Raw genomic sequence first — 26,656 nt, 5'->3', positions numbered from 1 at the left:
GATATTTGTCAAAAACTCTACATCGATGACCTCTGAAGCTATTTTAGATGACCTCTGAAGCTATTTTAAATCAGTTTGGCATATCAAGGGGAGATCATTTGAAGAAATGAACGAACAAGGAAGTCGTTATAAATTATAATACTACATTGTCAAGAGTGTCTTGTTAACTTCGGAAATATTTCATAATATATTGGGTCGATTTAAAAGAAAGAACCAGGTGACAATGGAATTCTGAATAGTTCATCTTCCGTACAGTTTGAAAATGGAAGGGATACTAGAAAAACCATCTGTAAGTTATCTATTTAATAAATTTATTGTCAAGGTTCAGATTGGAATAAAATATGTGCATGAATAATGCACTGTGAGTGTGCAAGTAATTGAATACAGTATAGTATATGTAATAGATATATTGAGATGAAAAGTTTTAGGTTAATATACCGTGAAATATATTTATAACATTTCAGCTGTAATAGATTTTAATATGCTATTTACACTTTTCTTTTGTATCTACAAACGCAACAAATGATTGTAAGACTCTTTTGAACGACATAACAAGAGAATGGTCAAAAGTTTTTGTGGGTTTTTTTTAACCGAAAAGGGAGGGGGTAACCGTTAAATACTTTTCCTGGAATTTGAAATCATTTTTCTTTGAATCTACGAAAGAGAATATCTTCTTGAAAACACGTGAATATGAAATTTAAATCTCAATTGTAAATCTTACATTACTCAGTTAAAAGAGGCGCTTGCATTTATAGGTGGAGACCAGAAGAACTCAGTTACTCATAAAACGGATGGTCGATTTTATATTTGATTTTTGCCGAAACAAAATTCTCACATGATTGAACCTTTAATGATTATACATATCAAGTTGTTTATTTATTCGGGAAGGAAAGTATTTTTAATCCAATACACACGGAAGGTAAGTCTTTGTGTATCCTCAGGTGTTTAATAGTTAAAATCTATTTAAAAGTTGTGTCTGAATGATAGGATCGAGGTCGTTGAATGGTTTGACATGTACTTGTTAGCAGAACAAAGCATCTTACAAGGTATATACGATCATGTATCTTTAAAATATATATGTACAAATTGTAACGTGTCTTTAACGAGAGGGACTCAGATCAAGACCATTCAAATAGCAAGTAATGCAAAAAAGATATCTTTATTTTTAGACAGATTTTTATTTATCAAATAAACTTTCCTGGTATTAAATCAAAAGAATGTTTCTTATATTGAATTTTATCCCAAAGTTTATTCTATGATCTTAATGATAAACAGCTTATGTATCACTATAGTATATAGGTATGAAAAGAACAGATTTGCTGTGAGCACCAATTATAAAAATAAAAAGATGTAGTAGTGTTGCCTATGAGAAAATTCTACACCACAGACTAAAAGAGCGTCGAAGTTAGCAATGTCCATGTAGTGTATTTTACCCTCAAAGTCCTTTTGTTTCTAACTAGAAAATGCACAATGTCAGTTCCTAAAATCTCTGATGATTTTAATACAAATCCATCAGTTGTGATCATTTAGGGGAAGACCATTTGATATCCTTAATTTTATTGTAAAAGATGAAAATATATAACCTTGCAGAAGACAAGATGAAAATGAATATTCTGCAAGATAAAATGTTGATATCACTCGTGTTCAAAGCATAGAAACAAATTAAGCTTGCGTAGCAACAGATGAAAACTTCATCCTAATCTCGGTCATTATAACTGAACAGGTTCATATATATATATTAACCTGGTCAAAAGTCCATAATTGATAAATTTCTAATATCAGTGTGATAGTTGTGTAATTTATGTATAGTTTGTTTTCCATTTGTTCATATGGGCTTAAAGTGCTGTTCGATGAAGTAAAGTTTATATACTATCGTTACATAATATCATTTGTCATTTTATTAAATAAGTGTCATACTTAAAATACATGTACAAATGATGATAATTATTAGTCATTTAGTACACGTGAGGATTAATAAATCATTTACAGAAAACATGAAAAGGAAAGTGAATGTTAACAGGACTGAGGTTATTGTTTTCAAATTCGCATGTATGCATACGTCATTAGTGTATATATTTTATTTGCATTCATATCACGTCTCCTTATTTTTATATTGAGTATAATCACGGTGGGTATGGTTGTCCTGCGAGAGAACGTACTGTGCTGGTGATTCGGTCCTGACGGGTGCTGGTGGGTCCTGATTCTGTGCTGGTGGGTTTGTTTACATTGTATCAGAACGGCAATAAAACGACTGTTTTGTTGCTTAATTTTTCTCTGATGCGTCACAAGTACCATGCAAAGTATATTACAACAATATTATATTGCAAAAGTCGTGCAAGTTCGTTTAATGGAATTGTCCTGACGCGGTGCTGGTGATTAGAAAAACGGTCCTGGTTCTGTGCTCCGATGTCCTGGTTCTGTGCCTTTATATTTTAGTTAAAAGTGGCATATATTCAAGATCATTGATGCTGTACTGTTATTGACTAATTAACTGTTGCCTGCTTTCTTGAAATTGACATTGTTTTGAATCCGTTTACTGTTATTATGCAAGAAAAAATACCCCTATTTTTTTTAATTTTTTTTTTAAATTAACTGTAATCTTATTTATTGGCCTGTTAATGGAACCCTTCTTGTCCCCTTTTAAGATAAGAAAATATGTTTACGATTTTTGGGATTACGATAATTTTGCAAGATCACCAAAATACGTTGTAATTTATACAATACTTATATAAAGTAGATGATGTGGTATGTTTGTTGTCAATGGACAAGTTTCCTTAAGAAACCAAAGGAAGTATGTGTTAATAACCATACGTCATCGTAATACCTTCAACAATAACCCATTAAATAAAAATGTAAAAGGTTACCGTTTTGCATAAAAATGGTGAGAAAAAATATAGAACAAAGAACTTTCTGAGCGTTTGAATCATATGTCTTTAGCAGCTTAAATCACATTTTTATGTTTAAAATCTATTTAAAAGTATTTGAAACTAACGTTTGCTTTGTTAATTGTGCATTTCAAAATTCCCCAAGGGTTACTGGGAAATAGAAATATGGTCACTTGGTCTTCTCCTGACCGGCAGTAAAACGCTTGTTGAAGTGGGGCGTCCGTTTAGCTGTGCGGGATGTATCAAGTTTGCAGTCGCGTCCGGTCAGAATGGGGACGTTAAATCCGATATCTCGTGTAAAGAGAGTGCCACGCTCTTTGCACGTTAATAACCCTTGCAGCAACTCTTTAAGGGGTCCGTAGGTGGCCTGCTGCAAGGCAAAATTTCTGTTGCTATCCAATACATTCTCATTTTCCAGTGGCAGTCCAAAATTCCACGACTATTGGCCTCTTTTATGACAAGACCTACCTATTGTATTTATTGTGAACTTGTTCTCGTCCTGAATATGCATGAAATATTTGCCACTAGACGTTAAGCAACCAACAATCAATCAATCAATAGCTTCATACTACCAATTGAGTTTAAAAAAGAAATTCTTAGATTAAACACCTACATTTAACTTTAAAAGGTCATAACAGTTTAAAACAATACAAATCTACACACACACACAAACTGGCTTAATTTCAAATGGTTATCAACCTGAATCGCTATAAGATCATATATAAGCTCACCTGTGTCGAGGGGTCGTGTGAGGTTCATATATTGTCTTGTTGTCCGCAATTACAAAAAAGATCTTTTTTGAAATTACTTGACCAAATCAAAGGACTTAAATTATATACGTCCCTGACCAAATGTTACCAAATGATTTTTCAAGAGTGAATCTAGGAAAAACAATATTCATCAACAAACATGACCACTGTCTGTTAAAATGTATTCGAGGTTTTAGTTACAGCCGATTCCATCGAGTATATAGGCAAACATAATATCTTTGGTTAGCTTGCTTGTAAGCTAAACCGTACCCTCCTTTCGAAGTAGCCTGGTCCTACAGACAGAAAGATGTGTCATTTGTCGGACTGGTATACTCTTAAAGTAGGGTAGTTTACATAACCTAACTATGACTTTTCTGTTCATCGTGCAATATAACCAAAGATATTCCCTTTGTCTTCACACTCATTGAAATCGGCTTTAATATTGCAAAAGTTCAAGCAATTAGGGCAAAACTTTCCGAGTAAAAAAAATCAAAATGTCTTTCCACCTTGCACATTTCAGAACATCCAGATCAGATAACGAAACTGGGTCCAGCAACATTTATAAGCAATTTAAGATTTTGACCCTCACAGTTTCCATTCACCTTCCATTCATGATAATTAAATTGAACTGTAAAACATTTCTTGGTACCTTCTTAATTCCTTTATAAGTCTCATGTAAACATAATTATGACAATAAATGTTGTGAGCACAAGATTCACTGCACACTTGTAAAGTTCTGCTTCATCAAACGTTAAAATGTGAACTTAAGTTTTGAGACTTTTAATCGACACGATTGAGATTTTTGTATATGAGAACATGGTTTATCTATTAGTTGAAAATGCGGCATTAAACTAGCTTTCAGTACCTGCGAGCATTCGTTGTTCAATAATGTGTGTCTTTGTGTAATTATTTAATGTGATAAATTGTTGTGTTGGTTCACCACTGTAACAATGAAGGAAGAAATGAGGAGGGTTGGTTGGGCAAAAGTGGGGAGGGGTATGCGGAGCGCTGACAAACATGTCTATGCGGCATGGGCTTTGATCATTGTTGAGGCATCAATGTAAGGGGCATTTAATATCTTAATAAAACTATTCTTATTTTAGATACTATATATTGTTCTCTGATATTGGACGAAAGATGTTGCCCTTTTATGTAATTATGTTATACAAGTTACGATCATTTGAAAACACATATTAAACAGCCAAATGGGCTAAATAGGAGTAATAGATCCTATTGACAACAATTAGCTGCCCAATTTTATTGATTTTGTAACATTTGTTTCAAATATGACCAACTTCTAATCCAAAATCACCAGCACCGTATCAGGACCCACCAACACAATGACAGGACCCACCAGCACAGTATCAGGACATGAGTAAATTGAGAAAATGCTAAATTTTTATAAATTGCAATGTTTTTTGACAAAATAGTTTTGTCGTGTGGATTGCGGTATAGAAAGCGGACTCTATGAGCATTTTTGTTTTATTTTTTCAGTTCGAGATTTTCTGAAAATGAGCATTTTTGTGTTACGCTTACTGAAACAGTTTAGAGGGTCAACTTTTCAATGGTTTATATATGAACCCATAAGAAACAAAATTGAAAAATCTCAACTGTTTTCTTCCATTTTTTATTAGTGAAAACGTCAAAAATCATCATTTTCGTCTTTGTTTACATTTTTTCATTGATCACCAGCACCCGTCAGGACCGAATCACCAGCACAGTACGTTCTCTCGCAGGACAACCATACCCACCGTGATAATAAAAGTAAAGTTTTACGGTTGTATGTATCTATTGGCATACTACTTCAAGTTGGCTTTACATGCGTGTACCGTCACTGTGAAGTAAACTGGGGTGTCCAAATCAAATATCAGCTGAAAAGTCGGCTATTTCTTATGTCATACAAATGACCATGTCGTGATGAAATTTTGAAATTCGGGTGCTGATCATTTGCCTTGGAGTGAACAAACCGTGGTGATTGTCTCCAAATAGTAAAAAATTCCGACCACTTAAGTAAAGTCATCGTTGCTTTTGTAAGGTTTCTCGTGTCAACAAGAAGTGTAGATTGGGTTCTTGCATTTTCACAGCCGTTTTTTTTAGGTATTTTAATTTCATGTTACATTCATTTGTTATATAATTTTGAACTGGCTTTGCCAGGTACTAGTAGGACATATTAGGAAGCTACCATTTGATTTTTATGGAGGGAGGGGGGGGGGGCCTAGTATGAAATTTGAAAAACAGGCAGGACAGGAGTTTTGAGTAAAAAAAAAGGCAGGATGAGCAATTTCGTCAAAAAAAGAAGGCAGGATGACATTATGCAAAAAAGTCAGGATAAACTAAGAAAAAAAAAAAGCAGGACCAAAAAGAGTGAAAAATAAAAAGGCCGGACAGAGATTATAACTAAAAAAAATGCAGGACAGAATTTTTCATCCTAGGCCTGCACGGCCATAAAAATCAAATGGTAGCTCCCTTATTCTTAAGAGTAATTTGATATACAACTCTGAACCACAAAATTTCAAAATAATTGCATATTGGCCATCATTATTATACGTATGGTTTTAGGATAATATTTAGCTAACTTTACTTCCTAACAGGAAAAAGACTTTGAGATCATATACATCACATTTCGATGAAGTATCAATAAAATCAATTTTATCTCATTTCAGTTAATTCCGGGTAAAAAAACTAAGGTCTGGAGCATTCTGGATGAATCTACTCTTTCTTTCTTCAGGGAAAACAAGGTAATTTGTTTCTTTAATCTAGTAAAGTGTTCAGGGTCTTATGACCCTTTAATTTAACCCATAATTAATGTATATAACATAGTGAAATTTGGTTTATGGAAGAATATTACTCAATTTTTAGAGAAGAGTTCCCGGAGTCAAAAGTAATAATTCCTGATCTTCTTAACCGACTTTGAACTATTCATGTTAAAAAAAAAAAAGACTGAAAATATCGAACCCAAAAGTCAAAAAGAGACCAATAATATCACGAAAAAAAACCCGAAAACGTCGAACGATAGACTTTGATTTTTGGGGCCCTTTATAGCTAGCTGTTCGGTGTGAGCCAAGCTGTTTACTTTTATAAGTTGTGACTTTGATGGAGAGTTGTCCCATTGACACTCATACCACATATTTAAATACTTACTTTTCATTTCTTTTTAGAGATCTTCATGTATAGGTTCGATAGACCTTTCAGATATACAATTTGTCAGAATAGCAAGTAACTGCCAGTTTGAAATTAAAACAGAAAATAATTCACAAGTATATGTAAGTAACATGTGCATGGCGTTGTCTCCTTTAGGTTTTTTTTTGTGGTTTTTTTTTTAAAACATTTATATTTTGGCTATCGCTTTCCCAGAAACTATCATAAGTACTAGTAGTTACACGCTGTGACATAAACATAGATGAAAGTCAGGTCACGATCGCTCAACCGAGTTGACAGTTTCTGGGAAAGAGGTAGCCGGTAAAAAATAGTCTGTGGTTCTTTAAGCGCCGGTAGAAAATGACACGTATAAACTGTAAACGGGATGAAGATGTTTTCAGATTTTCAAATACTTTCATTTAGTTAGGGGGAAATCGTACATGTTAATGACAGCAGGACACACGGGGAATTTTAATGGTATGTTCTGTTTGTACAAACATGATTACATAAATAGAATTTATACATGTGTGTACCACTATAAAACTAACAATCGATTTGTCACGACATACTAGTAAATCGCATTTGTTCATTGTCTATTAACTTGTCATGAGGAAGTTGATGTAATGTCAGGGTAGTTTTTTTTAAAACACATTCCATTGAGAACATTTGCCATATCTATTAAAAAAAATGTACTTAGTTTAATTTATGAATTGCAAAAATCTTCGTGTACCTGTATAACGATTTAAATGTGTTGTAATATTGCACGATCGCAGTAAGTATTGTCTTGAATGATAGATGAACGCAGTGTTTGAGACGATAAAACTTAAAGTGTTTATTTTTCATTTAGTTATATAAAAATGATACATTATCAAGCGACATACAGATACGGCACGATGAAAAGAAAACAAATTAAAAAGGAACCTCAATTCATAATTTACAAATTATATTTTGTGTGATTTTGTTGCTTTTTATGGTTATTAATATCCTTTCAAAAATACACAAGACGACACAGAATTGACTGGTCTGGTATACAAGTAACAAGTCATTTTACATCATTTGTCAATCTTTTATTCTCTTTAGTGAATTTGGTTGCTTGATAGTGTAGTGACAGTTGTGTTAATTAAGTTGTATACAAATACATAACAAACAAATAACTTATATAGGCACTAGCGGTCATAATATTTATTATTCACTATATATGTGTAAATGACGAGATCTGACATGGTTAATAGCAGAAGTCAAGTGCTTGATTGGTAACAATTTATGCTGAAGTTCGTCAAAGTAAATCCGAAAATGAGTCCTTTTTATTGGACCACCTCAAATTAAAAATTAAAACAACAGCAGCAGACATTATAATGTGGTTTGTTACCAGGGGAGGTGGGAGGAAACTTTCAACTAACATAAAACTTAAGGGAGGCCTGATTAACGCAAGTGTGTAGCAGACATTTGAAATGGTTGGATACCAGGGGAGGTGGAGGGAAACTTTCAACTTACCTAAATCTCAAGGGAGGTCTGATAAACGCAAGTGTGTAGCAGACATTTGAAATTGTTGGATATCTGGGGAGGTGGGAGGAAACTTTCAACTAACCTAAAACTCAAAGGAGGTTTGATTAAGGCAAGTGTGTAGCAAACATTTGAATGGTTGGAAACCAGGGGAGGTTGGAGGAAACTTTTAACTATAAAACTCAAGGGATGTCTGATTAACGCAAGTGTTAAATGTCGCGCGCGATAAAAGCTGGAAACCAAGAAACGGATCCCAATAAATGGTTTATATTTTAAATGCGAAAATGAGACCAAGCGCAGTAAATTAATTTGCAATTTTCAACAATCAGACTGATTTAGATCTTCACATAATGTGTAGATAGTTTTTTTAATAATAAAAAAACATAAGTTAACCTCAATTTGTCTTTTGTTTTTTGTCGTTATGTTGCCAGCTCAATGACCTAGTTACTTTAAATATTTGATATCAGTATTAAAAGAATGATCGTTGTGATTACTGACGCGACCATACATATTTCATATATTAAACAAGGAAGTAAATCGTTCATTTTAATTAAATTCAGTTTTACTAGTTTTTTTACGTGCGGTGAAAATCGATTGTATTTTATTCTTCTATTAAATGTACTGAATGTACATATCGTTTTACTGACAAGGAAAAACTTATTACCATTTGAAAATCATCGCAGCTACATTAAGGCCGTTTTCACACTACTTTCGACAAGGGCAGATAACTCCGTTCAATCTCATTAAATATTCATGCGTCGTTGTACACGCCGCCATGATGGAGAAGAGAAAATGTCCAGTTTACCATCTTTTGATGAAGCAGCGTTGCAGCAATCGTTGCCTTAGGATGCGGAATGGTCCAAGTCAGGGTAATTATAGAAAAATTGTAAAAAGTCATGGATAAATTATATGATTTAGGCGATTTTCTGTCGAGTATTAAGCCCCGCCCTCTACGAATATTTAGCCAATCAAAAAATACCTGCTTCATTTAGAAGCTTGCATCAATATTTTTCTCGAGCACCTGTAATGTGACGAAAAATAGGAAATATGGACAGAAATGTGGAATTAGTGTTAATCTAGATAGATATTTAGTAAGAATTAACCCAACAACATCACAAAAAATGGAAACGGTAATTTTAAACGGAGTAGTCTGCAAATCTCAGGCCTCCGACTTGTGATGTTGTGCCTCCGACAGTGTCGGGGGTATAACTAGCCTAATTTATGCATTCTCTCGGTTAAAAGAAGTTATTTGCACTGATCCAATCTATTGTTTTCACATTTTTGTTGATTTTAATGAATGTTTGATGCATTTCCTTTACAAATGAAGATATACACAAAAAGGGGGGGGGGGGCACATTTGTTTCAAGATGGTGAAATTATACCCCCTTATCATGTTCATATAGTCTGCAAGCCAGGAAAGTGATATATTTATACCAGAATTGGTGCAGTTATGCAGACCATCTTGCTGAATGTGTGGTCAAGCCCTTTCAGTCATTCATTTTGTGATAGCTATATATGCAGCAATTAACTTAAAGCTCCTCTAGAAATTCTAAAAGTTATCGTTTAATAGGCGTAGCTCAATATTATCCTCGTCTCTTGGTTGTTCTTGCCATTAAGAATTGTGATGTCACGCTTTCAATGCTTGTTATTTTTACTTTGGCACTTTCCTATGACCGATTGGAATAGACTTAATGATTAGTTTAGTTAGCATATGTTTAAAATAGTTATCAAAGGTACCAGGATTATAATTTAGTACGCCAGACGCGCGTTTCGTCTACGCTGTACAGTATATTGAGTCAGTAGTTTCTAACGATAATGATAATTTGAGATACATGTACATAAGTTTTCATCTCTAACTGTACTTTTGCTTGTATGTTTAGGATGGCATTTACTTCCACACGTTTATATCTTAGCTTTTTTGCATTTGCACGTCTTGGTTGTGCACGAATCTTTTTATTAACATCTTGTGCATGTTTTGCTTGTAAGTGACAATTAAACTAGCATTCTTTGCAGCTGCGTGCAGTGATATCAAGGTCTCGGGCTATACCGATGTGTCTGCAGTGTCTTTAAGAGGCTCTAGATCTTCAATATTGTAACATGACTGCAGTACACTTCTAGTATATTCACAGAAAAAATATTTATAAATTAACTTTAAACTATGGTCCTTGGCGGTGATGTCATCTACTTTACACAATAAACGTGGTAAATCACCAGACGCCCTGCCCTGTTAACCACCGATATGCGCAACATAACAAAACTTCATTTTACAATAAGTGCAATTGATTTTTGAGATCTTCTTATTGTTCTTACAAGTAGTCAGTAAACTTCAATGTGTGAAACTGCTTTTTTAAAAAAATATAATAAAATTACCATTTTAATGACATGACAACTAGAAGGGTCTGACATACCTTACGAAGAGTTTAGAAAACGTGTTAATTACCCAGATCATATGCGTACAGTTGGACCATATGAGTATTTATCTTACCTCCTATACATTTCTAGGAATATGATCGGTTAAAAGCGTCCTCGTGGAGACTGTGTATATTTGATATCAGGTTAGTAGGGAGACGTGGCTTATTTCATACATGGTTAGTAGTGGTGTTTTGTCCCTGAATACTCTATATTAGGCAAAAGGGAGGTGGGGCTTATTTCATACATAGTTAGTAGTAGTCGCTTTATAAAAACAAAAGGTACTGAGAAAAAATCTTAACGGTTCAACAGCTACTAAATTGATGATTAAGATGGAAATAAATTCATGAAATGCATTTAAACCTAACAAGTTGTTATTATATACATGTATATTGGCATCTGTCTTTGTAGGATCGCCAGAAAAAGGTTCTTAATGCTAACAGTATTGAAGACTTGCTCATTTTGATAGTAGTCTAAATTTCACACGTTAAGATAGTCGCTAAGATAAATTCGTTACATAGTGTGCTAGTGACGTGATACGGTATATATGGGGTCAGTAAATTCAATATGGGGAGTCGAGCCTCGCTCTCACCCCATATGGAATTTACTGACCCCATATATTTCGTATTAGGTCACTACATGTAGCACACTATGTAACTAATAATACCCATATAGTCATGACCATACTCGTATGGTCCGGAACATATATATATATATATATATATAGTCAGTTTGAGTAATAATTATCACATAATACCCTATGGACATAATGCTTTTCATATCATCATTTTTGAATGCGTTTTATTTCATACTGGATACAAAAATTCAATATAATGTACATACAAGACATGGACACATATATGCCAGAAAAGAAGTCATGTGCCAGATACTTTGTATATACATAAACATTAATTAACATTTCCCGTCATCTACATTGTATGTTAAAATAACTTTAATATGGACATATCTCTTATTGTCATGTCATGATGTCACTATTAGAATGACTCGGTGAGAGCTTCAGTCCTTTCACTAAAACTGGGTACAATTTTACTATATCCAGAAATTGCATGCCAGAAAGGTAGGCAAGTGAGAAATAAATATTAAAATTCAAATGTATGCTAAGTTAGCCAGCTATGTTGACATGTCAGCTTTCAGTTAAATACATTCATCGTACATGTACGTACATTTGTACCAACATACATTTGTACATGTACATCTTGAATATAATAAATTTGAAGCCGGTTCTGGATGACTACCAACTTACTAAAATGATATAGTTATTTAAGCAAGATATTATATACAAAAAAGAAAATGTGATATGATTGTCATTGAGACCGCTCCACAAGAGACCAAATGTAACAGAAATTAACAGCTATAGGTCACTTTACTGCCTTCAACAATGAACAAAGCCTATACCTCATAGTCAGCTATAAAACCATATAGGTGTTCCAGACCACATGAGTATTTGGACCTGACCATACATGTATTTAAATCATTGATTGATTGATTGTTGGTTGCTTTACGACGCATTTGGGTTAAATTGAAATAAAGATTTATTTTTAGTTTTAAAAGTTGAAATTATTACCATAAGATGGATAAAGTGAACAAGCGAGCAATTGAAATTAGACATTTGATTAATTGTAAATCTGAATGCTATTTTTGTTCTCTCGCCCAAGGTAACACTTGCTACCACAAGTAACGTAATATTTTTTTATATTAACATGTTGCAGTTCATGCATGATCCTAAGCATTTGCACTTTTTGTAAAGTTGCTAAATATAATAAAACAATTGCCCTCCCACATTATATTTACTTCCCATAACTTCAATTTCAGTGGCCATAATTCAAGTGTCAGATGAATTACTGATCGACATGCTAAATATAAGAGATTAACAGATTTAATAAGCGTGACTTTTTTTAAATAGTTTGAATATAAACTTCTTATTTCAATTTCAATTGAACTTTTATATTAATTTGAGAGTAAATTTATTTTGATCTGTTATATGCATTTGTATCCAATAAACTTGACTAACTTCTTAATACTAGTCAGACTGTTCGCGTACGGTCGACCATATGAGTATTTTAAAAAAGTATGCATACAGTCCAAACGGTACGCGTACAGTCCAATAACTCATACGGTTTGGTACATAGGCATTATATAGTTTTTCCACTTTTGTTTATATTCATTATGTTATTTAGTTTTGTAATTTAATGTCGTTTGCTGATGTCAACTTTTTTATTCAACAGGCACATGCTATTTTTACTTTATATATAGCTTCCTAGAAGATCAGGCAGGGTATATATAGCTTCCTAGAAGATCAGGCAGGGTAACTCTTGGCATTATGCCATATTACCTGGCTGGTAACTGTTTATGTGCTATTTACATTAAAATTGTAGCACTTTACAGTTGCTGGGTAGGTTAAAATATCTCATCATTAAGAACATGGCAGCAATAAAGAAGATGAGGCATGAAAAAATGAAACTGAAATGATGAGTTCCTTGGGTCATTGCCTATTTCAATTGTTGATGTAAAAGAAGTCCATACTGACCATGTACTTGTAAGTTTTACTATCTGGAATATGCTGTTTTACTTATATTATCAGCACTAACTTATTTAAGACTGTATGAAGTCATATAATTGCTTATCGCCACTTCATTTTCTGTCTGATCATGTGTGGCAATCATACCACATCTCATTTTTGTTGAGTCACCGACTTTTGTCATAGAAGGGAGACATCACGATTCTACATTGCATTGGCAACGGCTTCCACAAATATTCACTCTGCGGTTAAAGTTTTGTAAAAAAGAAACTTGATTATCCCTATTTTACTTATAAATGGAGTTTTTATTCTAGTAAACATTACAAATACTCTGTGGTTAAAGTTTAAAATTTTAATAACTTTCTTAAACTATCCTGGATTTGTACGAAACTTGGACAGAAGGTTGTTTATGATCAAAAGCTAAAAAAAAAAGTCTTATGGAGGAATTTAAATAGAGAAAAATAGTCAACAAATGACCGAACAACGCATTAATTTTATATCACTTGGAAACCACGGTAATTCATTGTAAGCACTGTAATAAATGTATTCAATCGTAGAAAGCATCATACATTCAAAATTAAAATTAAACTGAAGAAGATATGTGTGAGGAATGAAAATTATTTGTTCTTATTGCTGACAATAAAAAATTATGGACCGTTATTTAATATGACAAAACACTATAATCCCTAGGTCACTCACGCTTTTTGCATTTTAAAAGTAAGTGTAACAGATGTTAAATTTAATATATTTGTACATTATTTTTTTATATGTAACCTTTAACTGTTACAATTGAGATACTTGTAAGTTCATATCATTTTAATTTAAACCAAATTATAGGACCATGATAGTTTTTTTATATCCAAACTTAAAAAACATATTGCTTTGATTCACTTTACCAATATATCAAAGATATATTATGATTTAAAAGATGGTTAAATTCGTGCTTATAGCATAAATTTGTAACAATATTATTTCATAAATTAATTGTAAATTCTTGCAATACAATCTTACCATGAGATTTTAAAATAATAAAATATACAATTAATGGGTGCAAAATTCATTCTATAACATTAAAGAGATGTTAAAGATATATTTATCTCTATATTTTGTTTAGTGTTTTTATGTTGCAAATATGTCAATGGTTGATTTTGCGGTCACAATTTAACAAATAGAATTTCTGTAAATTTATTCTTGCATATCTGACACTGAATACTGGTATAAATGGGGTTGCAAAAAAGGGTTATATTACTACTGAAATTTGGAGATTTTGTTATTGCATTGTTAGATTTGTAAGATCACAGACTGAAAACTCATAAGTTTGTAAAAGTAAAATCTATTTTTGTCTAACATTTGTCTAAGTTCATTACAAAATGTAGAGTATTTTTTCTTCCTTAATTTCTGTTGGAATATTATGCTTGCAATTTTTTTTCAGATATATCAGAGTATACATGGTACATTGTATACACTTAAATGTATCTTGTTAAGTTTAAAGATTATAGGTTCTTTTAAAATGAAAAGTCACATGTTGACAAAATTGTATTTAACATGATCATTGCAGATACATGTAGATTGAAAGATTTGCCGTTTTTAGTTAATCAATATAAGGTCCCATAAATAAAAACGGACACATCTTATATATCTTGAGTACTTTTATTCACTCACACAAAGTGTAAATATTCTTATAAATTTTAAAAACACCGGCTTTTATATTTAAAAAACGTATTATATCATCTCTCATTAAGCGCGGAAACAACCCTCGCTTTTCCCGGTACCGATTCAAAATCGTTATCTTTGTTGCGCTTTAAAATATTGCCGACAATAGAATTTTCGTTTAATTTTCAATATTTTGACCTAGCACAACCTTTTAATCTCAAACAAATGCCACCAACTGAGGAAAATTATTTTAAGAATTTAAATACGATCATGAATCTTGCTGGGGGTTTCTCCAATTTTGTTTCTGAGAGTCATACGAGGTAAGCAAAGATGACAAAATCACGGAATTTGACCTTCAAAGACGTAAAATCATTCTAAATAAACATTTTTAACAAACTGTTCTGACCCCCAGCACTTTTAAGTGACACTGGTAGTTGCTTAACCTATTGTTAAAATTTGGATGAGAATGGTGAAGGGTAAAAGGTTGTGCTCGAGCCAAATACAGACGACAGTTTTAACATTTGAAAATGGCATGTCACGTGACAGTGTTATGGTCACGGGGTCATATTTTTATGTTCAGTGATGAGAAATCAAACGGCCTTTCGTTATTGTCCATGTACGACTATGAAATATTTGACATTAAGCCGATTCTAACAATTCCGTTTTCACCCCCCTTTTTTCGTCAAATTTACAAAATTGCGTCCTTAATGTAGCTGCGTGTATATACATTACATTTAATGAGAAGAATATCCGTACATACACGTCTTACTTAGCTGTGAAGACGGACGTATTTAGTTTCACAAAAAGTCGAGTAATTTCTTATAAATCATTTTCATGGTTCAGTTGTTAAAGTTCAGTTTTTTTGTGTTTGTCTGTTTTTCTAATAATGTTTACAATGATTCAATTATATTTTATGTACTTTGGAATGATTATAAGGTGTATATGTCTGTCTGAATGATATCTGTTAACCTTGGCCTAATTTCTATGATTCATTGGTCAATGTAAAGTTTTCAGGCTTTGATCTGTTTCTTGTATACTATATAAGCAACAAGTCAACTATATCCGTTGTATGGAATGATTGTTATATATATAGGTGAACATGTATTTTTGCTTTGATTTTTCTGACCTTGACCTCAATTCTTGGGTTATGTTAAGTTTATGTGATACTTGAAGTAAAGCTTTATTTTAAAGGACTATCAGCATAACATCAATGGTCAGTAAAGCAGGCGGAACATTTCAGCGTGTTACTTTTGTTTTTCTTGATATGCTATTTTAGTTTGATGATTTAAGTTAGTAACTTGGTACTTAGTACCTGATTTTGGTGGACTCGTGTTGCTAAGTCTATGTTTTCTATGTTGTGTTTTGTGTACTGTTATTTGTTTCCCTTTTCTTATTCATGGCGTTGTCAGTTTTATTTTTAACTTATGAGTTTAAATGTCCCTTTGGTATACCTCTCTTTTAGAAAATCTTTAAAGGTTTCAACACGAGACAGCATTGGATATCGCTGAATATCAACTAATAAGAATAATGTCAGTCGTCCACCGATCTTCCGACTAATCTCCAATTGCTACATTAGCCTTGATATGCTGTAAGCCGCTAGAGGGTTCATAATTATTCGAGTTAGATATTAAATGGAGTTATTCAATTTCAATATGATAATAAACGAGCGTTTGACGAGTTCATTATTACTATTTAAATGAAATAACTAGAACGGTGGATATCAAGCGATATGCAATTCTCACACGTTTTGATACCTTATTCTAATATGGTACACATTTTCATGTTGTTAAAAATATCTGTTATTCTAGTCTTTTGAACATACCATTATGACATCATATGTCCTGTTCCTCTAGTCCTTTGAACATACCATTATGACATCATATGTCCTGTTCCTCTAGTCTTTTGAACATACCATTATGACATCATATGTCCTGTTCCTCTAGTCTTTTGAACATACCAGTATGACATCATATGTCCTGTTCCTCTAGTCTTTTGAACATACCAGTATGACATCATATTTCCTGTTCCTCTAGTCTTTTGAACATACCAGTATGACATCATATGTCCTGTTCCTCTAGTCTTTTGAACATACCATTATGACATCATATGTCCTGTTCCTCTAGTCTTTTGAACATACCAGTATGACATCATATGTCCTGTTCCTCTAGTCTTTTGAACATACCAGTATGACATCATATGTCCTGTTCCTCTAGTCTTTTGAACATACCAGTATGACATCATATGTCCTGTTCCTCTAGTCTTTTGAACATACCAGTATGACATCATATGTCCTGTTCCTCTAGTCTTTTGAACATACCAGTATGACATCATATGTCCTGTTCCTCTAGTCTTTTGAACATACCAGTATAACATCATATGTCCTGTTCCTCTAGTCTTTTGAACATACCAGTATAACATCATATGTCCTGTTCCTCTAGTCTTTTGAACATACCAGTATGACATCATATGTCATGTTCCTCTAGTCTTTTGAACATACCAGTATGACATCATATGTTCTGTTCCGATGTCAAAATTTCACAGACGGTTTTAAAAACTTTTTAATCTCGCTGTACGCTTCAAAAAGTAATAAAATTTGACAAAAAGGAGATTTTCATGCGAACATTGTGAGTGTTTTGTATAATATTGAAGAAATCACAGATGTCCATTGCCATGAACGAAATGTTACTGTACATCGTCTTAAGGGCATACGATACAGTTTTGATCCTGTATTTACAAGTTCATGAAATTTTGCATATAAGCTATTTTTTACCTGATTAAATCAAATATGTAATAAAAAATATACCTTTATGTGCTACTTTTGGTGTAAAATCAGGTCGAAATTTTGTATATTTGCTCGAAATTTAGATTTGTGGCCGTAATTTCTTTTTCGAAAGAAAGACATAACTTATTTGTTATAAAAGATAAAAACAAATCTTTTTTTGTTAAATAATCGGTAATTTCTGTATTTTATAAATATCTTTAAAAAATATGCAATTTTTTATTCAGAAATTACTCATGTTCATCAAATGTTCATGAATTGAGGAAAAAACGTAATTTTTATAATCCTGGTACTTTTGATAACTATTTACTGCATGTTTATCACAATTAAAAAAAATCCTCTATTTACAGTTTAATAAAATTTGGGTCGAATAATCTCCATGCAAAATGAAACCAAACTCCGTTTTGAAAAATAGGGGTCCATGAACTCGTTTTCAAATTAAATCAGTCTGAACGATAAAAACAGTCGAAAAATGCATCTTTTCCCGATATGTCACAGTTTGACGTCGCGAAAATAACAAATTACGTTAGCAACGTCATTACCTTCCCTGTAACTGTATCGTATGCCCTTAACCCTCTTGCTGCCGGAGGGACACATATGTCCAAACCGGCAGTGCCGGAGGGACACATATGTCCATGAATAAATTTATGCAAGCTTCTTATCAATGCTGTATCTCTTTCAATTAAAATACAGAAGATTAAACAGGGTCATGTTTTTCTCCAATTGGTCCCAAATGTAGTGGTCATTTTGTCGTGACGTCATATATCGAATGACGTCGTTGTTTGGCATGTTACGTCACAGACGTTGAGCTGTCGTATTTTCCGGCATATGAAATGCAACCTTGAAAAACGGTTGGCAGCAAGAGGGTTAACGGTTGAAAGTTATCAATGACCTCATAAAAGGCCAATGGACATGTAAAATCGTCTAATGATACTGAATAAAGCCAATCAAAATAATGCATATCTGTACAGTGTGATACGAGATATATATCTCTTCAAAATAGATAACAGTCCACAAGCATATGAGAAACACTTGTAAGAATGCCGGAATTTACATTAGCTGTCAAATTCATGTTTACCCATGGTGTAAAATAGTAAAAAGTGTTACCAAAATATAAAAATGGTCTATACGCAATCTAATTAACCATTTTGGTGACATCCGAAGACTGCCGACGGTCATATAAACCAATATAAACATAAAAATTGATAAAAAAGATAGCAAACACGTGCATTGTATTTTTATAGGTCTGTTTGATTTTGTATTGAAAGTTAAATGGAATACGTTAATTGTCGATTTTACCTGTATAACAATGAGTTTTTGTTGATCAAATCAGTTAAAAAATTAGTTAATGTTTTCAATCAATCTTTTCCTGTTAGTAGCTGAACACACCTTGCTTATGTGTAAAACATCTGTAACTTAGGATTTATATGGAAGTTCACATGAATACGGATTCAATGAGTTCGAATTATTTTCACTGCAAGTGAATTATTCATTAGGCGATATTTCTTAGCTTATTTTGAATGTTCAACAAATAAATCATAGTTTCCTCTTATATCTTGTGGGCTAGCTAAGGCACATATTAATTAGGCCGAAAGTAAGATCACACATATATATTTGAACTATACCTATCCTGTTTCAGACTGCAGAATCGAATGAGAAATGCGATGAATGGGTGCAAAAATTGACAGAAAACTCAAAATGTACCACAACTTATAGTGAGCCGATAAAGAGGTAAGTGTTGTTGTGTCAAAGATTTGCAGATTAGTGCGCAGGCATACTTAATTTTAAATCATTCTAATTAGGGAGAAGAAATTAAGGCATGAAGTAATGTTAAAACCACATTGACTAATGACACAACCATATTGGTGAAACCACATCGAGTACTGACAAAACCATATTGAGTAATGACAAAACTATATCAAGTCAATAAGAAACCATATCGTGTAATATCGAAATATTATTAAGTAATGACAATTCCATATTATGAGTTATATTAAAACATCATTACGTAATGTCAAAACCATTATTGAGGTTTATGTACCCTTCTGTAGCCATTTTTGTACGAATTTTTCAAACATCAATTGTATCAAAACTACAGATATAATGAATAATAGAGACAGACCATTTTATGACATATACTAGGGCGAAACTTGATGCAAAGCATTATTATTTACTGTTGCATAGCATTTCAAAGAAAAAGAGTACTTTGTGGCAAATAAATCAAGATTTTTATAGAAAATCCACAGCCTTTAATACAGAGATTTTTGTTATAAGATTTGAAACATAGATTACTCACTTGCTTTTCTATGATGTGCTAGTGTTTATTTTTTGCAAAAAGTTCTAAACAACCTGTAAATTCCAAAATACCTCGTGCTGAGTCACTAAAGTCAAGCGCACCCTAAAAGGTGTACTTGATTTGGTCCATATTTTTATTTGTTCTAACCAATAACTACATTAATAAACTTGTTTTAAGGAAATCAATGCTAGCACTGCATGCAATATTCCTATATATATCGGTCATCAAATTGCCAAATATGATAGAACAAGGATAAAGGCTGTGAATTTTCTATAAAATTTCCATATGTTTAGCATTGAAGCAACACAAGGGTACATAAATATCATTACGTTATTATAGAGATTTCCAATAAAATGACTTTACTCGACATAACCGACCTAACTCAACGTATTTCGTCCTACTGCCTTGAAGCATGACGGAGGGGAGCATACACTGCATGCATGTTTTGCTCTTTTTACATGCATTGTTGCTGGAATATGCCTTCAGTAAAAATCAACCCCAACTATTTTGTTTACTCTTTAAATATTTTGTCATTAAACTTTGAATGATTTTATTGACATAAATACTATAATAGAACAAGTAAATTAGCAACTTGTAATCAAACACACCCATTATTTCTTGTCATTTCACTTGACCCATATTTCAGTTCTTCTCACATTATGAATTTTAAAAACTACCAAGACGGCATTTAGCATACACATATTAAAATAACGAGTTCCGAAGCGAGAAGGTTGCCTTTTTATTCTTTAAAAAGATTTTACGTTTAAAGTTAATTCCAACACACCCGAATGTAAAAGGTGTACTCGACTTTTAAAACAAAATAATATTTTTCTATAATTTAAGGTGGTAGACCTAGGTTAAGGGAAATGACTCTTAAAATCAGCAGTACGTTTGTGTCAGCCATATTCATAAAAATGTTTTAAGCTTCTAGGATACATAGATTATTTTCAATCTGGTTCAGGAAAATGCTTAAAATACATTTATAAAACTTGACTATTACAAACGCATCACTGAATTAAAGAGTTATCTCCCTGTTCCAAGGTCTACCCTCTTAATTGAAGATAATTTGATGGGCAGAAATTCATATCAATGATATATTTTTCAGAAGTACTTTCTCGTCTTTACCTATACCAAATTATGGGGCGAGGTTTTTGTTTAAGTATACCTAAACTTGCATCCGAGGATACAGGGGTAGACAGCGTACCCCCCCCCCCCTTTCCGATCGCTAGAAACGTCACGCACGCTGTTCCTACAACCCCTATGTTTTAAAACAAAATCTTCGAAATTTCCTCCGCAAAAAAAAAATTAAACTGTTAACAAGTTAACAAACACTAACCACTATAAAAACTAATTCATTATATGTTATTCTTTATGTTTTTATGGCTCTTGGTCATATGCTTAGTAATATCTAGTATATTTGAGGATTAAAACAACAAAGCTATGACGTTACGCACGATATTGCGTCCCAATTGGTAACGTCATTTGACGTTTTACGTCGGTAATCGAGTATACTTTGTTCGTTTTGATTGTAATCATTTTTGATTGATATGGTCAAAGTCTTGAATATGTATGAAATATTTGCTACTGGTAGATACGCAAGCAAATGAACTTTTCGGACTTCTAATTTGGCTTGTGTTGTATTTTTCTTTATGTTCATTGTAACTTTTATTTTTTCGCTCTTTTCTTTTTAGTTTCTTTATCTCTTTACAATATTTAATTCTCTCTGTCTCGGATATGAAATTCTTTTGTTCTGTAATTAATATTTTACCTATTTAAAGTATTTATTGACAAATTACCATATTTTTTTTTTCGTTTTAGATAGTTTTTCTTTTTCTATTAGATTATAACTACTTTTATATATTGCAGTTCTTATCGTGGTTTCTATGATTCTATCTATTTTCGAAATTTGTAATTTGGTTATTTTGTTTTGTCCTCTGATCTTAAAACATAAAATCGGACCGTACTTGTTATTTAAAAACAATGCAATATCGTTCATATATCATATGATAATACGAACTGCTTTCAAATTCGATGGCCTAGGAGGATGATTGGCCTAATGAGTTCATATAAAGTGATAAAAAGCATGGTAATTTTAAGATACGCTCGTGGCAAGATTTGTTCGACTCCGATCCTAATCGACAGTTATTGCAACTATTTTAACTTAAGGTCGCCTGATGTTCGGCTTCTCCTACCATAAAATACAACAAATGTCGCTTATACATGTAGTGGTGTTTAACACCAAAACAAAGAACAAACTTTTAGAAATAATTTGAAAACACATATATGTATAGCGTCCCGAATCGAAAACGTTCAAAACGTAAGAAAATTGCTCAGTGGACAAACTTGCAAGACATTTGATTTGTTAAAAAACGAAGTCATTTCGACTTAACAGCTTATCAAAAAGTATGTTATCGTATTGTGGGGTGAAAGCACAATTACGAAAAAGCACTGTTTTATATGCTACAAATTGAATATTTTATAAAATGACGTTGAAACTGACAGTGTTTTTGTAAAAAGCGGCGATTTCGACATTGGACAATCTTGCAAGACATTTTCCCGAGGCCAATGCGTTTTTATTTGTGGTGCGAGTGCTGTAAAATTCCGGATTTGAAATGGTCTATCTAAGCACATTTGTAGGAATAATTTATAAAAACAAAATTTTTTATCATCTGATATTTTAAAAAGCGATAAATTTTGATAACTTAGCATTTTCAGAAACCTGACCATGGCGAGGATTATTCATTTTTGAAGAAATAAATTTTTACCGTTCGATCAACACAAAAAAACGCAATGGCGTCATAAATAATATTAGACGTTTATCATTTATGCGAATTTTCGCGGATTTTAAACTTTTTATTAGACCACAAAAAATCCCGCAAAAGTTATTTTGCGAATAATTTGTTACGTCTGACACGCATATTTTTGACGTTTTTGGTAATATTTGTATCATTATTTGAAACTATTATAAAAGGTAAAGAATATTTTTAATATTTTTGGAAACAGTAATACCTGCCTCATCTATGGATATAAATTTCATAAAGCTGAACTAGTTAGTTTTCATAGAAAGACTATTTATCAAATTGCTCTGTCGCATTTCACGGCATTGACGCAATAACGTGCTTAACGTCTATGTGAAAAAAACGGATGTCCAACGTTACTTTTTTGAACAACTGTCTTATCTCTTATGTATAGTGATCCTCTTTCTAATTCTCTGATCTTCCCGAAACTTGGCAGAAGCAACGAAGTGGGTCAGATCTTGGTTAAATTAAAGCCTTTCTTTTGTCGAATTTCGTTTGATTCGATGGCTGCATATTAAGCTGGAACAAGAAAAATGTCCAATGACGTTTTTCGTTGACTTAACGGCTGAAATGTAGTTTTAGAAGTAGACATAGCTAAAAAATTCTAAAAATTGTGAGATAATTATACCATCTACCGAAAGAACAAACATTTGCCTCTTTGTTCGTGAGTTCAAAAATTCTAGATTCTATAAACCCATCACTACACAGTCGTTTTTCAAGCGGTAGCCATTTTGTCCAAGTTGATATTTCATTTGTCCAAGCAATTAATGTGGGTTTTTTACCGGATATTTCAATAAGTAATTTATAATTTACCAAAACAAAAGTTAGATACACGAAAAGAACATAAAGTCTAGATTATTTTTTTATCAACTGCATGTTTGGGTCTTACAGAAATAAAATGCTACGAAACATTACAAAACGGTAGCCATTTTTTCCAAACGTCGAAAAACGTCGAAAAATCCAAACAAACGGGTTTTTTTCGACGTTACATATGCAAAATTTGTTCAATTGTATATTGAGAGGGGATAGGACCTCGGGAATTCGGGTTTTTAAACCCGGGATTTCGGGATCAGGACCCCTCCTACCCTCCCTCTATATTCCTGATACTTAAAACGAATCGCGTGGTGAAATTTAAAAAAAAAGAAGACAAAAACAGTTTCATAATAATTTCATTGAAATCATGCAACACCGTATTATACGGACGATTCAGAAGAAGATTAGTACATTTTAAAAGCAAGCAACTTCAAATGACTTGGAAAATAATTTTCAAGATCGGGTTATAATAATTTTATTCAATGGTTGTATTTCGACAAGTTACGTGTCAAGCAAATTTTTAATACAATTCAATTCAAATTGATCAAGGGTAAATATGGTTTTATTTACTTGCAGAGTGTCGGATATATTTGTATTAGGGTTGAATCAAGATATAAAAAAATTACAACGATATGCAACATGCAATTTAAGCAGCCTGTGATTAAAGTTTTGATATAATTTATTTATTGAAAACCGTATAATTTTGTGCCATTTTTCCTTCCTTCAAGTTCATTACTTACGGCAATATAACATTTTAAGGTGAATTAAGGGTAAAAATTATTTAATCGATTTCCACAACTTGAGGTAAATAAATTCATGGTAAATAGACATCACAAAATTAATAGAGACAGATTTGGAATCAACCAACTGCATAAAAAAAAGCAAATGAAACTTGCAAATTGAATAAATGAACGTCAAAAGTTTCAGAAAACTCTCTTCGACGTCGTGGTGTTGTAACGTCGTGTTGTAGGAACATCGTGCACAACGTTACTAGTTTTAAAGTTTTAAAATCTCATGTTTTTTACAATATTATTTTTAGCGTATAATTGTTCAAATTGTTTTTTGCATCGCTTCGCTTGTCAGTGTGAATTCAATTATCAAAAACTGCACCCTCTTTCAAATATCTTGGATCCGGCCATAATCACGAACTGTATTACACGAAAAAAAATCCTCAATAAATGATTGTCGTTTGACTTTGATAAATACTTTTTAAAAACAACAATGTCTGAACGTCAGGCATCTCGCATGTGATTTAAAAGTTTAAGACTACAAACTGAATAAGATTTTTCCCTTGATTTAGTAGCTTACTGAATACAGAAATGTGATACTAACGTGTAATCTAATGGACACATGGACACTACATAAAATCTTCTATACAATTATGACCACTAATGGTCCTATAGATACTTTGTACTTTTGACATGACAAAAGGTCTCGCTTTTCTAGTCTGTCTATAATTTATTTATTCTTAATTTGTGATATATTCAAAAATCAAGATGTAGTATGATTTTCAATGAGACAACTCTTCACAAGAGAACAAATGACACAGAAATTTTAACAACTATAGTCCCAACGAAGGGGTTTCAACAATGAGCAAAGCCCAATCATACAGCATAGTCAGCTATAAGAGGCTCCAAAATGACAAATGTAAAACAACAAACACTAACAGCCAAATTAATGTTAAAAATAAATCAACGAAAACACAACAACAAACGATAAGCACTGATTTAAAAGCTTCTGACTTGGGACAGTCACATCCGTACTAGGACAATGGTGTAACAGTACGAAATCATTATTATAAACGGGATAATTATTCTTTATTTATTAGTTGTAGCTGTTTTAAAGATAGTGTTCAGCAGCTGTGGATACTTATCATTTCGGTACATGGAGCTTATTTGGAAATACTAGAAATGGCTAGCTGTTTTTATGCTTCGTTTCAATCTCACGAGTCAATCCCTTTTTATCTGTTTTAAGTGTGATCATAATCATTTGATAATTATACTTCTATGATCTCCATTGGCTATAACTTGGATATTTATAAAAACTATGTATCATAGATATGCATGCGTAAAATAAGTTCTCGACATAAACTGGCTAAAATATAAAATAAGAATTAAACCTCACGTTATACTTACGACGAAGAAGCCTCCAGCTATATATAATACATGTACAATGTACTTACGACGAAGATTATGCCTCAAGCTATAGTACTTATTATGATGATGATACTGATGTATGTCTTATATCCAGCGACAAATATTACATATATATTGAGGATGATGAAAATTAATTATAATGATAAATACATATACCTTTTTAAACATGCCCGACAATTAAGAGTCGCATTTTCATATGCTAGCTAACAAGAGAGCGTTACCACTATAAAGCAACACTTGTCTTTCTACGAGTAAACCAATACCTGCTCTTGCTCGTGAAAGCATCATGCTTGGTGGAGAAGCCGAAAAATACAGCCTAAAAGTCATTCGATCAGGGGGTCCAACAGAATAATTGAATTTGTATTCGAGGCTAGCCTGCTACCATGCAGTCAATCCCATTTACAAGTTTATAATTATGAATATAAAATGTGTTTTTTTTTCAGTCGTGTAACACCTTCACTGGAGATCCTGTTATAGGATCTGTCGCATAGTTGTCACTTTTGTATATACCTCCAAAGCGAGACAAAGGTTGAAACATTTTGCTCAATCAATATATGCGATAGCTTTAGAATCTACTTCTAATTGAATAAATACGAGTAAAAGAAAATTCACGTAAAGACTGAAGTGACATTATAGTTGTCTCAAAAATGTAGCAACTATGTAAATTGACATTTTCATCCACTTTTAATTAGAAATGCTGGGAGACAGGATATTTTTAGCCAATTACTATAATAAGTTGATAGTTTACTATCCACAGTGGTCAATGCAGGTTATTAGTCATCCAGTGATAATCAAGTACACTTTCTAAATTACAATCTACTAGAACACACCCGTGATATCGCGGATATACTGAATTAAAGTATATAACTATGCGCAAGCCTTATTTTAGTATTAGTATTGTCATGATACTCATCTGATAAAGTTTATGCCGATTATAA

The 26,656-nt window shown here is 32.6% G+C and overlaps 1 protein-coding gene across 4 annotated transcripts in view; it reads left to right on the top strand.

Moving 5' to 3' along the window:
• LOC134724950 (uncharacterized) overlaps positions 1 to 26,656 on the top strand; it is a 31,234-nt gene continuing 4,578 nt past the window's right edge. Inside the window, exons 1-4 of one of the 4 annotated variants that reach the window (XM_063588360.1) lie at positions 11 to 289; positions 6,298 to 6,372; positions 6,793 to 6,897; positions 19,295 to 19,386. In XM_063588360.1, the coding sequence (XP_063444430.1) occupies positions 263 to 289; positions 6,298 to 6,372; positions 6,793 to 6,897; positions 19,295 to 19,386 (299 nt within the window). In that variant the 5' untranslated portion in view covers positions 11 to 262. Of the gene's footprint in view, positions 290 to 638; positions 920 to 6,297; positions 6,373 to 6,792; positions 6,898 to 19,294; positions 19,387 to 26,656 lie in introns of those variants that run through there. The other 3 variants (XM_063588359.1, XM_063588362.1, XM_063588361.1) reach the window with 3 other exon arrangements.

This window comes from Mytilus trossulus, chromosome 7, assembly GCF_036588685.1.
Source record: "Mytilus trossulus isolate FHL-02 chromosome 7, PNRI_Mtr1.1.1.hap1, whole genome shotgun sequence".
NCBI classification, from domain to species: Eukaryota; Metazoa; Mollusca; class Bivalvia; order Mytilida; family Mytilidae; genus Mytilus; species Mytilus trossulus.
This window is presented reverse-complemented; position numbering and strand designations above follow the sequence as displayed.